The sequence below is a fragment of the Echeneis naucrates genome, chromosome 6 (assembly GCF_900963305.1).
Source record: "Echeneis naucrates chromosome 6, fEcheNa1.1, whole genome shotgun sequence".
Taxonomy (NCBI): Eukaryota; Metazoa; Chordata; class Actinopteri; order Carangiformes; family Echeneidae; genus Echeneis; species Echeneis naucrates.
The window spans coordinates 11,951,931-11,967,948 of NC_042516.1; the positions used below are offsets into that span (position 1 = coordinate 11,951,931).

At 40.6% G+C, this 16,018-nt stretch overlaps 1 protein-coding gene across 1 annotated transcript in view; it reads left to right on the top strand.

The window, feature by feature from the left end:
• The first annotated feature begins 488 nt into the window (after positions 1-488).
• LOC115044631 (collagen alpha-1(XIV) chain-like) overlaps positions 489-16,018 on the top strand; it is a 56,244-nt gene continuing 40,714 nt past the window's right edge. The window contains exons 1-4 of the mRNA XM_029503763.1: positions 489-605; positions 1,864-1,979; positions 11,297-11,413; positions 15,682-15,825. Of these exons, the coding sequence (XP_029359623.1) occupies positions 550-605; positions 1,864-1,979; positions 11,297-11,413; positions 15,682-15,825 (433 nt within the window). The 5' untranslated portion in view covers positions 489-549. The remainder of the gene's footprint in view (positions 606-1,863; positions 1,980-11,296; positions 11,414-15,681; positions 15,826-16,018) is intronic.

The window sequence follows — 16,018 nt, forward strand, 5'->3', positions numbered from 1 at the left end:
GGTCTGAAGCCTGCAGGTTGGCAGCGGAGGCTTCTGCGCAGCGGCACTAGGTCTCTCGGTCTCCCTCTCTCTCTCTCTCTCTCTCTCTCTCTCTCTCTCTCTGTGTCTCTCTGTGTCTCTCTCTCGGAGATTGGGGTTGGGGCAGGCAGGGAGGGAGGGATGGCTGAATAACGAGGAAAGAAACACCCATTCCGGACCGACCGAAGCGTATCCGGAGAGAAGGAGTGAGGGAGAGAGAGGGTGAGGAAGGGTGAGGAGGAGGAGGAAGCCTTTGGGAGGCAGCAGCGGCAGCAGCGGTCTCTGCTCTTCACGGGATTTCCTCTGGGGATAAAAGGACGCGTTGGATTGATGACTGGAGGTATGAGGATTTGATTCACGGTGTGTTTGAGTGCGTCGCTCTCAGGTGTGCAGCACGCTGCCAGGATTGACTCAAACCGAAATCTGTCTTTAAAAAAAAAAAAAAAAAAAGCAAAAACAAAAACAAATAGATATAACATCAGCAGGACTTTGACATGATCACCGGAGACAAATATTGGCTGCGGACGGTGAATGAAACTTGTGCTCTCTCACAAGCAGGTGTGGAAAAACGTTTTAAATACTCAAACGTGAGTTGTTTGGGGTTTTTTTTATTGACTGAAATACGATTTTCCTCATAAAACAGCTATAATTTATTTTCTCCTTTGGCTTTTGTAGAAAAAAAAATATCCATTGTATGAAGGTGCGTGTTGGGGTTTCTCGTCCTCTGAAACCAAAATGAAATTGTATTTCAGTGTGTGCAAAACTGTTAGCTGAAAATAGTCTGAGTGTATCTAGACGGTTTAATTGCTTCATAAATGATATTGTATCCCTGGTATTGCATAGAATCATTTCATTTTAACAATCTTAATTTAGTGAGATTAACTCTCATTTGTCTGTGTGTACACTTTCATTTTTATCTGTGCGTTAGAGAGAGAGGCTATGATGGGAAATCATCATTTCCTTTGTCATGTCCTGAGGGTGATCTGTGGGAAAAAAAAAAAAAATCACTTCTGTTTGATGGAGTATTTTAGACATTAATATGCGCTGTCATTTTTCTGGCCTTTTGACACTGTCTGAATTGAAAGAGCTGCCTGTCCTTCCAACTGCCCCTGGGTTACCACCACACCGGAGAAGGATTCAATCTTGGAACAACTTTTGTTGCACGTGCTGTTTTATTCATAAGACTCACGGCAAGGTGTGTGAGAGTTTCCTCTGGAGAGGAATGTTAAGATGTCTGTGTGTAATGATGAGTGGGAGACTGGAGGAGAGCTGGTGAGGTGGAGGAGGAGCGGGTCAGGAGAGGCAGAAAGGGAGGGAACGAGGAGGCGAGGGTGCCAAGAGCAAGAAGTGAGGGGTGAAAGGAGGGGGTGAGATAAGTGGAGGAGAGGGGTAGTTATGTTTGCTCTTGTGGTTTGACGAAGGCACTTTCCATTTTCCTTCTTCAACCTGTCAATCAAACAGTCTGCCTATCACTCTATCTGTCCTCCTTCTTTTTATGCCAGTCCTTCTTCTCCTCTCCTCTCTTCTCTCAAACAAAGTCCACCACTGTTTCGCCCTCGGTCTGCTCTGTGTAGGCGTGACACGTAACCGCTGCTCTGCGGTCAGTCTAGACTGTTAGACTGGAGCTTTGTAATTGTATCAAAGTGAATATTAGCCAGTACCAACTGATTCCAGATCAGTGCCTTGGGGCAGTGTGGGCAAGGTGGGTCTTGTTGACCCCCTCTCTGCAGCTGAAAGGCATTCTTGGTGTTTCTGTCACTGAAACCCCTCTTTCTCTGTCTCTGCTCTCCTTCCCCTTTGCCTTTTCTCCATTTTCTCACTGTGATCTACCCTCTGTGTGTGCAGGTCTAGGCTGCTGGTTGTGAGGATGATGTCTACAGGACAGATCAGGTGGTGTTTGTTTGCTCCACTGGTGTTCCTGGCCCTACTTTCCAGCTTCCCCAGTAAAGCACAGGATCAAGGTAAGTAATTTTCCACTTCTCCAATCTTTTCTTTCTCCTCTCTCTTCTTCTTCATACCCCTCCTGTCCTATTGTTCCTTTCTGTTAAAGCAGGTTCTTATACCCCCCATCCTTTCTTCAACCCCTTTCTTTGCCTCTAGGCCCTCCACTTTCCACATTGACCATTCAGCCTCTTTAAATCTGTGTCATTCATCACTCTTATCCTTTTTTTGCCCTGAAGCTGCACCTCTCTGACCTCCTCTATCTTCATATTCTTCTCCCTCCCCTCATCCCGCTGTCCTCTCTTCTCCTCCTCCGTGCTCTATCTTTCATAGGCCGGCAAAAATCCAATCAGATTACATCACACTCACGATGGTGTCACCTCCGTATCATTACACCATTTCACCGTGGCAGCATGGCAACGCTTTCCACCCTGCTGCCATCCTCGAAAGGGGTTTTGATGAATGCGTTGTAATGTTTTGTAACAGTGTGCTTTCAAAATGTGATTATTTGCTGCGCAATATATCACGCTCCAGTGTGCTTCGCAATCAGCCGAGCCGCGGCAAACCTGATTTAATCAAACTAAATGATCACCAAAAAGTCTTTTTGGGCAATGTTTTTTTGGTCATGGATATTAAACATCTGGATGCAGTCTTCCCAAGAAGAACACATTTGAGTTCCAGTTGACCATATGGTATGTTGATATGTTATTATGTGGCCATATTAATATATATCATCTGCTAGAAAGTTCCAGATGCATGTTTTTCTGAATGACTCAGATATTCTGACGTATGCTTCTTCTTCCTGGATGTCTTTTTACATAGTAAATTTAGTGGTTTACGATCTAAAGTCAAATCAATCTTACCGTTCCTTCTCCTGTGATCAAGGTCCAGTTTTTGAGGTGATTTAGGTGATAGATGGTGATTTTTAGTTTTTTAATGATTGTTTTTGATTGAGAAAGCTCAGCTTGATTCAACAAAATGGATCCCCCATGTCCTCCAGGAATCCTGTCACAACAGTGCATGTGCGTGTGCAGTTGTTTATGCAACTTTCTGTTGCACAGGAGTTCATGGGAGTGCGTTAAGCCAATGAATTGCAGAGGTAGTTATCTGGAGAGAGATCATATGAAAAAGACCCAGAGGGACACTGATAGCGGACCTTCCTCTTTATCTGTGTGTCTGTTCCACATTCCTTCCAGGATGTGGAGTTAGAGGATCAGGGAAGTGGCAGGTCTTAGGTAAATCAACACTACACACTACAACAAGAAATCAAATAAAGATTTTTTTTTCTCTCTATTATAGGTTGTTTAAAGTCAATAATACACATGTGACACATGCCTTTTATTGATCTGTTTCTACAGACAAATCCACCTAAAAAATGATTCATTTTGTCACATTGATCTTTGAGAAGTTAGTTTTTGTTTCAGGTCCGTTTTGCTTTAAGTTTGGGGCTGCTTTGTGTGTGTGTGTGTTTTGTTTTTTTTTTTATTATTTATTTCATTGATTGCTTTGAAATGAAAGAAGGGTTTTCTGCTTTCTTTCGTCTTTCTTTTTCTTTTACTGTTGAACTCACTCTTTACTTCACCTCATTATTTCTTCTATACCCACTCCCTTCATTCTTCTCGCTCTGTTTCTTCTGACTTATTTTCCTCATCTCGGTTTCCCCTTTTGTCTTTTTCTTTAAGAAGCTTTTATTCGAGTTTTCATTAGCAGCTCTGTAGGTCCGATTTTTCATCGCAGTCAGACAGGAAGGAGAGGTGTGACAGCATAAATTAAAGTGGGATTTAATTCCAGTGAATCACAGCAGAACATCAATGACCTCCCAGACACTATGGGAGCATGCCCTGCCCAATCCCTTCATTAGGGAGCATGTGATAGCCATTAATTTTTGCCCACTTGGTCTTTGTAAGCTACAACATCTGGTCAGTGGGGATCCTAGCTCAAAGATTAGTGTGGGTTCTACCCACCGGGGATGTTTGTATATACAACACACATGTCTGGATATAATCAGGAACTCCTCTATCATTGAGTGGGTGAGTCTAGGAAGGATTTGTTGCTGCAAGAAATGAAGCAACTGATCTGACATTTAGAGCAAATTTGTGATGTTTTAAATCCAACAGTGTTTCTCCATTCATTCATTATTACAGCCTATTGAATTTTTCAAATGATAAATATGAGAAATCTGACATGCTTTTGCACGTTACTGAGCAGGTTATTCTGCAGCATCTGGGATGATATTTCATGAAAATACCAAAATCACACAGCGTTGCTGAAATAGAAATGCTGTAAATTTATGTTGCAGTCCCAGTTTACTGTAGCTTGACATCCTGAAGTACAATCTGATAATCCCATATGATATTTCATAGATAGGTATGGAATATATATTCCTTGTACGTACAGCTACAGTGTTTGTACAGTGTTTTGACAGTGAACCAGGTTCACCATCTGGGAGCAGAAGCTGAGGGGATTGTCCTTTGTTTGGCCAATTTCTATTCATAAACCTGAAGATGATATTCCAAGAAAAGTTTGGAAATCAACAAAGTCATTTGAATTTCAGGTCCAGGAACTGGGACTGTCTGGAAAAATGTTATTGGCAATCCATCAAATGGCTGTCGAGACATATTTGCTTGAATCCAAATCTGTCAGCCTCAGTGTAGCGTTCGAAATGAAACATCTTAAATAGAAAGTTCCAGATTTAAGAAGGCTTCATCCTCACAGGAACACAACATGTTCTTCCAAAACTTCAATGACAATATTTGTTGTTTTTTTAGGATATCTCACTCTGGATCAAAGTGATGGAATGACAGACAGCTGTCCATTGCACTTTGACTCTGATGTGACTGCCAATGGACTGTCAGCTTAATTATGTTTCCTACAAGTCACCTTTGCTAATACACACTGACCAATAAATAAATACATTACTACTGCCTGCTCTCCATTTAAAGGTCCTGTGATGCTCATCTTTTTGAATAGGCCTGGTGATGCTCTTAATGCAGAAATTGAGCAGTGCGTAACACAGTGCACTGTTGTTCCTGCTTCGTTTGCTGGCTGTTAGCTCAGCCTTACAAAGCAATGAAGAGGGAAATGTAGATTTTGTTCTCTGCTCAGTCCTCAGAGGGGCCAAGCAGGGACCTGGCACGTTGTGCTGCTGTTTCTAATGCAGCAATGGCAGAAGCAGGATGGGTTGAGTGGAAATGCCAGAAGTTGGATGTTTGCCTTTGTTGCATCAACTCTGACCTCAATGTCAAGCAAAAGAATAATAAATCAGGCAATCAGAAATTTTTTCTTTGTAGATTAAATCCTGTGGCCTGCATGAATCAGTTTGTCATCGTAAAGATGCGAAATATGTGTGGGTGGTGTGTGTGTGCATGTAACGTGTGCTTGCTTACTTACTATAATTGATTTCGTTGATTGGCTGACGCCCTGGGTCATTTCCATGCTTCAGGACACATTATAACATTATATGCTCAAGAACGCATTTGCAGTGCTTTTGCACTCCTTGCCTTAGTGTGTGCACAACTGCACATCTCAGTGCAAGTGTGTGTTTACGTGGTGTGTTGTATGTGTGACGAGGAGGCAGCCTGGTGAATTAGTATGAGTGTGTTGGCCAATCATTTTCAGTTATAATGAACAGGGGGGAAGCCGATGATGAGATATCATTTATTCATAAACATGAGAGAGAGGATGACATGGAAGAACCTGTCTGGAATTTAAAAATGGCTAAATTATCTAAACCTCGACTATTGTCAACCCACCGCTGTTGTTAGTGGTAATCCAGCTTGTCATAATCATCAGCCACTTTGGGCTAAATGGAGCATTGAATCGTGGGAGATGGGATGTGCTGGAGGCTCTCTAATTTTACCCTCTTGTTATTGTCAGAGTACGTAGATAATGCTCTGTGATTATAAATAAACAAAATTAACTCTGATTAATGGGGACCTGAGCTGATAAGGACTTTTGAAAATGTTCTTTTTTTGAGGTTTTGGGAGAATGGATAAAGGAACAATTGTGGTGCAGACTATATACAGCTCTGGATCTTTAGTTCCCTCTTAAGAGAATATATTTCAAATTATACACCACATGTGTCTCAGTACAGACAGGAATGGTGAGATTCAGGTGTAGTTGCAGTGCAACCTAGACACTTCCGGAAATCACGTTAGTAATATTGTGCGGAGCCTGAAGTAATTCAGCGTTGAGCAGATATTCTGGCAGTAAAAAGCTGTGAATTGGTTGCTTGGGACCTGGTTTTCTGGAAATAACTGTGGAAATACGGTTTAGTGGTTTGGAAATGCCTCTATTTAAAAATACAACTTAATTTGTTGTTGCACTTTTATTAAATCAAGTGAGCACGTGAAAAGAAATTGAGATAGTCTGCAGCTTTTAGGTAGAACTGCACATTATTTGTAATTTTTAAACTTGGATTTTCAACATAATTTCAAAGTTCTGACCTTTGTATTCATTTATTTTGTTAAAGATATGTCGAATAAAGTAAGTGGTTCTGGTCCCTAATGTCACTGAAGTACAATGGAGCAAGAAACAGAGGAATTGAACAATATGATTGTGTAAGTAGGTAAATGAATGTTGCTAATAATCTCTTACAACACCATAAATATAGTCTTCAAGAACAAATACACAAACTATGGCTAACTGTGGGGTTAGGGGTAATCCAAAGGTAATATTCAAAACCATCTTGATCAAGTAATTGCCTGTGTTTTTTTTTTGGCCTATTTGACTTGATGCAAAAAAGTGTATATTCCTGTTTAGCCTGGTGAGTGTGATATTAATGGTATTTTAATGGACAGCACCACAAAAACAAGATAGAAATACTGGATTTAACCTTTAAATACAAAGTTTTATGATCTAGTTTGTGTGTTAGAATAGCACTAGTATTCTATTCTAGTATTGAATATTTCATTCTTGTTTGATGGCGGCCATGTCCTGCAGAATTAACCTAGTTTAGGAATTTATGGAGACGCTCTTTTTCTGTTTTTCTCTGCTGCTTTTCAAGCATGTATAATATTATGGCTTTAGACTGTACACGAGGAGGTACCATCCTCCAGACTGTTAATATTCACCAAGACCTGAAGAGAGATTACACACATGCACACACAACCCCGCCCCCCACACAAACACACACACACACATACACACACAATGCAGCAGAGATGTGCTGAGGGAAAGAGGCATCACTTACACAGGTAAAGTGATAAAAGACAGAAAAGGCATTAAGTCACTGAAGGACAAGTGTGGAGGGGCGCAGAAGAGAACAAGGTAGAATAAAAGAGCAGAAGTGAGGACAAGGGAAGAGGAGGAGAGGGAGAGCAAGTTTAAACCCACGGATAAGAAGTAGTGATGTGATAAAAGAGAGGACTGTTCCATAAGAGCAGCAGAGGAGATAAAAAGAGCAGAGAGGTGGAGAGAAAAAGAGTGGATTTGGGCTAAGTGCTATCTCAGTGAGCAGAGGAGTTCTTGTCGAAATGAAACAACAACCACGTCAGTCAACATGTGCCGCAGCCCTGAATCGATACCAAACATGCTCACACACACACACACACACACACATACACACACACTTCCCTCACATACAGTGCAGCAGCTATGTGTGAGACAGTGCAATGCAGGATTCGTCATCCATAAATCCTGAGTATTGGTGATTACTCACAGTGGAGTTGGAATTGGGGTAATCTGGAGAGAGGAATTAAAAGAGGGGTAAAATGAATGGGAAAGAAGAGTGGGAAAAGAAAGGAAATGTGGAGAAGTGAGACAATAGTGGAAAATGAAAGGAAAGAAGGAGAAAGATGATGGGAATAAGAAAAAAACAGAGGTTATGGAGGGGTTAGGAGGAAATAAAGACAAAAGGGAATAGAAAACTGGCAATGAAAAAAAAAAGGCTGAGAAAAGCCAGAAAAATCAGAGAAGACAAGCGAACGACATGAATTTGGAGAATTTAAAAGAAGAGAGTTGAATGGATGTTCAATTTGAGCAAAGACAGGAAGACATGAAGAAAGGAAGAGGAGGAAAAGATAGAAGAGAGAATCAAGATTTCAGGAAGTCAACATGGAACTGGATAGTGAGCCACATCTGAGGATGAGAAGAAAATCTGAAACGCGATGGGAGGGACAGAGAGAAGAGATGGAGTGAAGCAGAGCATTTATTCATCTATCAGGAGTCCAGGCAAGCTTTCTCTCCTGCTAATCTTGGGAAAAGGCATCCCCTCTAAAACTGGGCCATCAAGCTGTGCTAGTACCGCCTCAACCCAGATAATTCCAGTTGATACTGGGCCGCCAGTTAATAGACTTTTCTGATCCACACTCCCAACAGAGTCAGGAGAGACTCTACGAATTAAGGTACAGTTGCAGGGAGGGTTACAACATAAAATATAAACTGCAGTGAATATTTCAAAACCAGTTTGATCATCTAATTAAAGTGCGTTTTCGGTTGACTTTGTGGGAAATGAAAAACAACTTTGAATACTACAATTTATATTTAATTATTATTGTGATACTGCTGGTAATGACAGTAATGATGGACAATGTGACCAAAATGAGACTGAACAGACAAAATATGATGGTCGAAATGGTGCGCCGGAATAGCAGATGCTGCTATTCATCTGGTGTTTTACGTGTTTCACAAAAGCATTCAGAGTGTGTGAAATGTTGAGCTCTCGGGTTATATTTATTGCTGCACAGTGGCAAACAGGGCCAGACATTGTGGTTACTGGTGGGGTAATTCAGCATGAGACCTCGTGTTCTGTCCGCATTCACAGCTATCGGGCTTGCATGTCCATATTCATCACTGCTGTTTCAGGAATTTCCTCTGACTTGCGGGCTCTGACATGAATTTGCAGCGCAACATAGTCACAGTTGGCCTATTCATTTTTACAATAGTTTTTCATTAAACATCTGTGGGTGTATACGTGTGTGTGTGTGTGTGTGTTCATTGACATGCAAAGCAAAGATCAAGTTATTCAAGGCAATTTTCACCTAGTTATTAGTTTCCTGCCTGCCAACTCAATACACCTACTATCAAGCACATGCTCAATGATACTGGGGTAATAATCTGCCCAGCTCTATCACAGACTTAAATTATTCATAGATTCTTTTTGTGTGGTGTAATTATACCGTTTCATCCTATGCATTTTGAGCATTTGAAAGGAGTGAGCAAAATGGAAATTTGTGAAGTGAAGCATTGTGTCCTTGCAAAGCGATCAAACAGCATCAGAAGATGTTGTGTTCAAGAAGTTCAAGAGCTTGTCCTTGTTTGGCAGCTTGAAACTGGATATTGTCTCTGTCTTTTTTTTGGGGGGGGGGGTTTCCAGAAAAGTTGGGACTTGACGTTAATTTATGAGGTAAAACCTTGACTAAAAATCCAAGGACATTTGGAGGGAATGCAGTGGCTCATTCAACTAGATAATAAACATGCTTGCAGATTTACGATAGTAAAAGCAGACTACATCAGCAGTTTAAAAAGTTTTCGTGAGCCATCTCTGTTTTGACATTTTGCACTCAACCTCGAAACCTAAAGAAAATGTTGTCGCTTAGTTTGCGTGTTAGGGAAAGGAAACGCTTTAATGTCGTATATCTCTGAAGATTTTTCTTCCATGCACAGCTCTCACTCACGATGAGCGATAGCACTGAAGATCATTTAACATGTGCTAACTGACCAAGCCAAGTGCCGCACTTGTGACTTTTCCACCTACAATATAACACAACTCTGAAAGCACAGAGCCTTGACGTTACAGCCTGAATGGGATTTTCCTTTGAGAAAGATGGATGTCTGTTCTTATCAGCAAGTGAAAATCCTCCGCAGTACACCTCAGGTTCGTTAACATCATATCACCTATTTTCTAGTGGGTGCTTTCTCCATAATGCCTGATGTACAGTCCTTCCAGGTCCACACCCACTCCCCTATCTGCCAGAGCAGATGTGTGTCTGTGCACTGAAGGATCACTAATTTGGGTTCATCTCTAAGGTCCTTCAAAGTCTATTCTTAAAAGGGACTTTTTGACTTTTAAAAATTGCCCATTATTATCATTGCTCCCGAGCCACTTCAACCACAGAGTTTTGCTCTTTCTCTCCCCTTTCCAGCTTCCAGCAAGTTCTTTGTAAAATTGTAAGGCGTCCGTTGGGGGAGATTACTCAAAACATGTCAGGTTTTCTCACACTCTTTGAGCTCCGAATGATGATAGAGAAATAGAATTTCATTTCATACCTGTATAGCTGCCGTATTATAAAGTTTTAAAGAAAATCAGTGCGTCGGCCATAAAAACCCCGAAGCTAGTTTAGTGCAGACCGCATCAAATCTGAAACTTTGAGTTTGACATGTTTTGAAAGAGTGCTGGCAGGTCAGGGCTGTACATTGGCAAATTTATTGATGAAAGTGTCCATCATTTTAGAAGCATAGTAAAAAAAAAAAAAAAAAGCAACTGTGTATTGTCATGAATTCCTTATATAAACTAACACAATCGTAAAGAAAAATGGTGAAATGGTGATATGTGTCACAGACATAAAGTTTATGCTGGTGACATTTGTTCCTATCTGAGGTGAATTTGTGATATTCCACAATACTACATTCTGCTGTCTCTTGCTTTCTGTTTTGCTCCTTTGCATCTTTAGTTGTCCGTCACTCACTGTCTGTAGATTAAAAACTGTCTTCTGCTCCCCCAACACTTTTTGATTCTCCTAAACGTGCTGCAGAATGTGTTTGCAAGAAGCCGCAGACTGCACAGGCAAAATGTGGAGAACGGCTGCTGTCACTACTTTTAACAGACCTCTGCAGATCTCTTCTCACAGACCGAGGATGCCACTGTGCATCATTTATTTCTCCCTGTTACAGTGCAGATTAGAAATGTGCACAAAAGACACTGTCACAGGCAAAAACATCGATTTCTCTTTTACATTACCCCTCCAGTGAAGAGAATTTGACTGGAAAAATTGTCTGCCCTGTTTTAAACCTTTTTCAGATGAAGCAAATTGAAACTGATCTGCATGCTTTACTGAACTGTTTTCATATCGATCTAAGGGTTTTAGGAACTGAAAAAAAAAAAAAAAAAGTGAAATTCACTCAGCCCTACCTCTGTCTTTCTCTTAATTTATTCGTTTCCCTTCTTAAATTACTCTGATTTTGGGCAGACTTTGTGGTCTTCGTGGTGTGTCTGGCTTTCACAACTGGGTTAACAGCTGGCTTGTCATGTTAACGTGTGTTGATTAATGATTAAAGCAGTGTTTTATTCATTTCCATGAATTCCTTAGCTGTATTGAAGCTTATTTAAATGCGGTAAATTGTTTTGTTTCTTTTTTTCTTTCTTTCTTTCTTTCTTTTTCTTTTTTCTTTTTTGCAGTTCCAGCTCCAAGGAGGCTGCGTTTTAAAGAGCTGAGCTCAAGCAAACTCCTTGTCTCGTGGAAGGAGCCCAAAGGAGATTTTGACAGCTATCTGTTCCTCTACAACAGCATACCAGGTAAGATGGTTTTGCTGTTCCGATGACGCACAAAAAACACACACACACACACACACAGAACATACTAATATACTGAGAAATTTGACTTTTTTGTGAGTGGATCCCATTATGACTTGGATTTTCTGTCTGTCAGGAAGGATTATGTAATTTACTCCTTATCAAAGCTCCTTTGAAGGGATTACACTCTTGAGAGATATGGAGGACTCAAAGTTTGTCCTGCACCTCTGCCAAGTTTGAGACAAAGGAGTGTTTTTGCTGCATAGGTGGAGCCTGTCAGCAGATTTGGAAGGAGGACTGATAGGAGCACAGTACAGTAGGGCCTGTATCGACTCACGATAGAGTTCGGTCCGGAGCAGCTGAAAGACAGCAGCATTTGTAGTCAGAATTACATTTGCATTATCTCTGGATGTTCTTGTGACCGTGATGGGTGCCTGACATCCTGCTTTTATCCTGCTCCTGTCAGGAGCTGATCATCGTACAGGCGCAGGGCATGACCTCATCTCTTTCTGGACAGGCACATTGTAGTCAGTAATAACTGTAATTACTAATGACATCTCCTTTTTTGGTTACCACAGTGCGCCTACCTTCACAGTCATCTTACACGATTTTTTTAACTGTTGCTGCATCTCTGCCTGCATTTCTTCAGGATTAACACTGTGGGCTGGGCTGCAGACAATTATTTTGCAGGCACTATAAAAATGAACAAATAGGCCTGAATAAGCACTCTTTGACATAAAACTTGTTTGATGCAAACAATCCTCTGTGAGAACCGCTATGTCTCCTGCACCCGATAACAGAACAAAAACTGAAATTTATGACCACTTCTTCTCAGGGAACAGTGCAGCAGTAGACATTCAGCAAATTCTGTGACAAATTGGAGTTTCAGGGCAACTCCACGGTATCCATTACATAATTTGGTTAATGATGTCTTCATTGGTGGACACAGAAGTCTACTCGGGGACTTATGTTTTGTTTAGTTTGTCATTTTTTGCGGCTTTTCTGAGTCAGAGGAAGTGAACAACAGGCAGAGTTCAGGTTTTTAAGATTGGCTGAAAACATTTTACTGAGACACAAAACACATGTTATATCACAAAAGGTGCTGTCAGAACAGCAGCTTTTCTTTTCCTCATCAAAGTTTTTCCAAAATAGAGCAACCTAAGTGTGGCTGAATACAGATTCAGGTTTAAAATGGAAATAGACACCAAATTTTTGGTTTTTCTCAGTAAACTTATTCGTTAAAACTTCGTCCACAGTCTTTTTGTTTTCTTTCACTGTTAACAGCTGGTTTCTTTCTAGACAAAGCAACCCATTTCTGTAGCCTTTTTTGCTTTCCAATTACTTTATTTTTTGCATTTTAGGACGGTGAATGAATTAAGCTAAAATAAGCACTTATTCAGAATCTGTTCAATAGCCTGCCAAAAACTCTGAAATTGAAATTGTGTGGGTTGTGTCTGTGTGGACTTGCATGTTTGTGTGTTAGCTATGAACACCAGATGTCTATATTTACTTTTTAAATCTCAGTGGAGATAAAGCCTAACCCAGCAAAAAAAAAAAAAGTATTGTTTTTACTCTTTGTAACTACAATGTTGCCTCAACTGCTTGGTTGTATAATTGAATCCATGCATTGTAAACCAGTTGTGATGTTTGCTTAAAGTAGACAAAAGAACTTACAGAAGCAGTTGGCCTGGGAAAATTTACGTAAATGTGCCGCTCTGCCCTATTAGGTATTGTCTTACATTAATGCTGTCCTGTGACGTCTGTGTTTAGAAGTGGTTGTCATGAGTAGCCTATACAAGTTAGTTCGTTATAAAAAGACTGCCAACCGTCACCACTGATGTACTGATAGATGTTCGGACATATCACATTTTTTACTTTTTGGAAAAAAGTTATACTTTGCACTTTCATCTGGCATGAAAAACGGAGAGCGCCAATCAGAATAACAAGGTGCCCTGACAGCAGGGGAAGTGGGGCCGCTGGGTGATTGAGGAGTGTAACTGAAACCATGATGTCTGATGGCACAGGAAGTTTCAAGGTAGACAGTATGTACGATTTAGGGGTGCTTTCATGATTCCTCTCTTTCTGCCTGACGCTATACTGTATTTGTTCTTTAATTTATGAGACTCAAATGAAGCCAAATTGTGTTCCTTTGTTTCTTTTTAATAGTCTATGACTCATGTCTTCACATTTTGTACGTATTTTTTTCACCTTAAATGGGTTTTTGCCAACCATAATAAAGACAAACAACTTAGCTGTGTTTGCTTTCTAATGTTATACTAAAATGGTTTCACATCTGTGATGAAGCATTCTTGTTATGATGCCATGAAATTCCTGCCGAACCTCTATTATTATTATATTTATTCTGGTTTAAAATGACTATGATGACTACAGAGAACATGGAGAGATCAGTTCTCTGCTATAATCTTCCAAAATCTGCTTAATTAAACTTAATATGGTGAGATGATAATTTTAATGACTTTTCCTACTAATGAGTCATCCCATAGCAGCACAGTGGCTAGCGCTGGTTTCCCACAACAAGAAGGTTGCAGGTTCAGTTCCCGGCCTGGGGCCTTTCTGTGAGTTTACATGTTCTCCCCGTGTCTGTGTGTGCGAGCTTGGATTGGCTCCAGCATCCCCCCTGCAACCCGCAAATGGATAAGAGATAGAAGATGAATGAATGAATGAGTCATTCCACATGCAAGCAGTTTGGATATGATGGAAATAAATGTGGTCTGCGTCTACGTTATTTCAGCTTTAGTCTTTGCCCATATTAAAGCAAATTTACTCTCAGACTTTCAACTATTCTAAAGGATTATTTCAACATTTGGGGAAGTACAGTTATGTTTTTTCTTGCCAAGAGAGGAAGAGAGCAACAACACTCTTGCTGTCAGGGGTCAGTTTTCTTAGTTCTACATAAAGACTTGAAGCAGGGTGAATAAACTCGAGTTTCTCTCTTCAACTAAGCCTACAATCTTATATTATATAACAGGGAGTTGGCAGATTACATTTGGTAGTGTAATCTGCAAACAAAACAGTGGCCGTGAATTACTTGCTCCAAGAATTCAGTTGTTTTTCAAGAGAAACTGAAATATATCAGGTTGATATTAGAATATCTCAGGTGCTGATAGGGTTAGGTCATTGGCCGTTCTCCGACACTTTCAGCTCGAGACAGAAATGAGACGAAGATTCGCCCAATGCAGGTGGAAAATAATATGAAGCAGTTCTTTCTGTTGAAAAATCAAACCAAATAATTGCCGGTGAATTATTTGATCCATGTTACCAAAGTTTCAAAATACTTTTTTTTTTTTTTTTTTTCAGAGAAGGGCTGTGAAGGAAGTTTAAGGTGAAGTGTTCAGCTCTGAGAAAAGTGAGACATGCATTGTCAGTGTTTGCAGCAGTTGTCATGTGGAGGCCAAGTGAATACTTACCCTTCAACCTCAGTCCTGATATTCGTCAATGTTTTGGTTGACCTGCACAGATTGAGGTTCCAGTTTGTGGTGTGAGCAGTGATCCATGCATTTACCCCACCTGACATGCTGTCCTCTTCAGTAGGATTTATGTCCTCTCCTAAAAGTGTTGTTCGTCATCACCCTGCAGGGAGAGGGGACGTAAGAGCTGAGGAAGCACACTCACATAGTTTATTGATGTCTGGTCAGAATCACAATGTGGTGATAATGTGACTTGTGGGCCTGATGGGGATTAACTGCTGAGAAAAGGACACAACACGCACCCACACGCGCACACACACACACACACACAAACACACACCCAGATAAAGAGGAAGGTCAGCCTGTCACACACAGACACCTGTGGGGAAGATCAATAATTTATTTCAGGGACAAATTGTATTTTCCTGACCCCAAAACCTTAAACCAACTCTGACCTTTATAGTTTCTCTACGTTTCCACAACCTTAGAAATAAACACTAAAAGAATCTGAATTCTCTCAGGATCCACAACTTGTCTTCATTTTTGTGTTTTGTCACTTGACAACTTTTGTGGAAAATACAGAGTGCTTCTAACAAAGACAGAAATAAAAGAGCTAAAGAATAAAATATTTTAACCTTGAACCTAATGTTTGCTTACCTTGGGAGACTAGAAGAAAATCAACTCTTCTGCTGAATTAACTTTATTCTGGCGCCATCATGAGAATACTAATATATTTTCTCCCAATCGAGCAGATAAAGCAACAAAGAAAGAAAAACAAGATTCAAAATATTCACAAGTCTGACCTTTGCCCCTTGCTTCTTCTGCCTCTGCTCTCTCTGTCAGGTGGTCAGCAGAGGGAGATCATAGTGTCTAAATCTGACTCTAAGGTGCTGATAACAGACTACAACCCATCAAAAGACTACATGGTCAGTGTCGTTGCTGTCAGTGGCAGCGAACAGAGCAGACCACTTCAGGGCAAACACAAAGGTTGGTTTTCTTATATTGTGTTCTGCTCTTCTGATGTACTGCCTGATATTATTTTCCTCTATTCAGAAATGTTACCCCAGACTGCTATATTCAATTTACATATAACAGTTCTTCAGTGGTCTTCCTTTCCTGCCTTCTACTTGTCTCCTCTCCTCTTATGTTTGTCTTATGTTTCCTTTCCATTCCTCCTGTT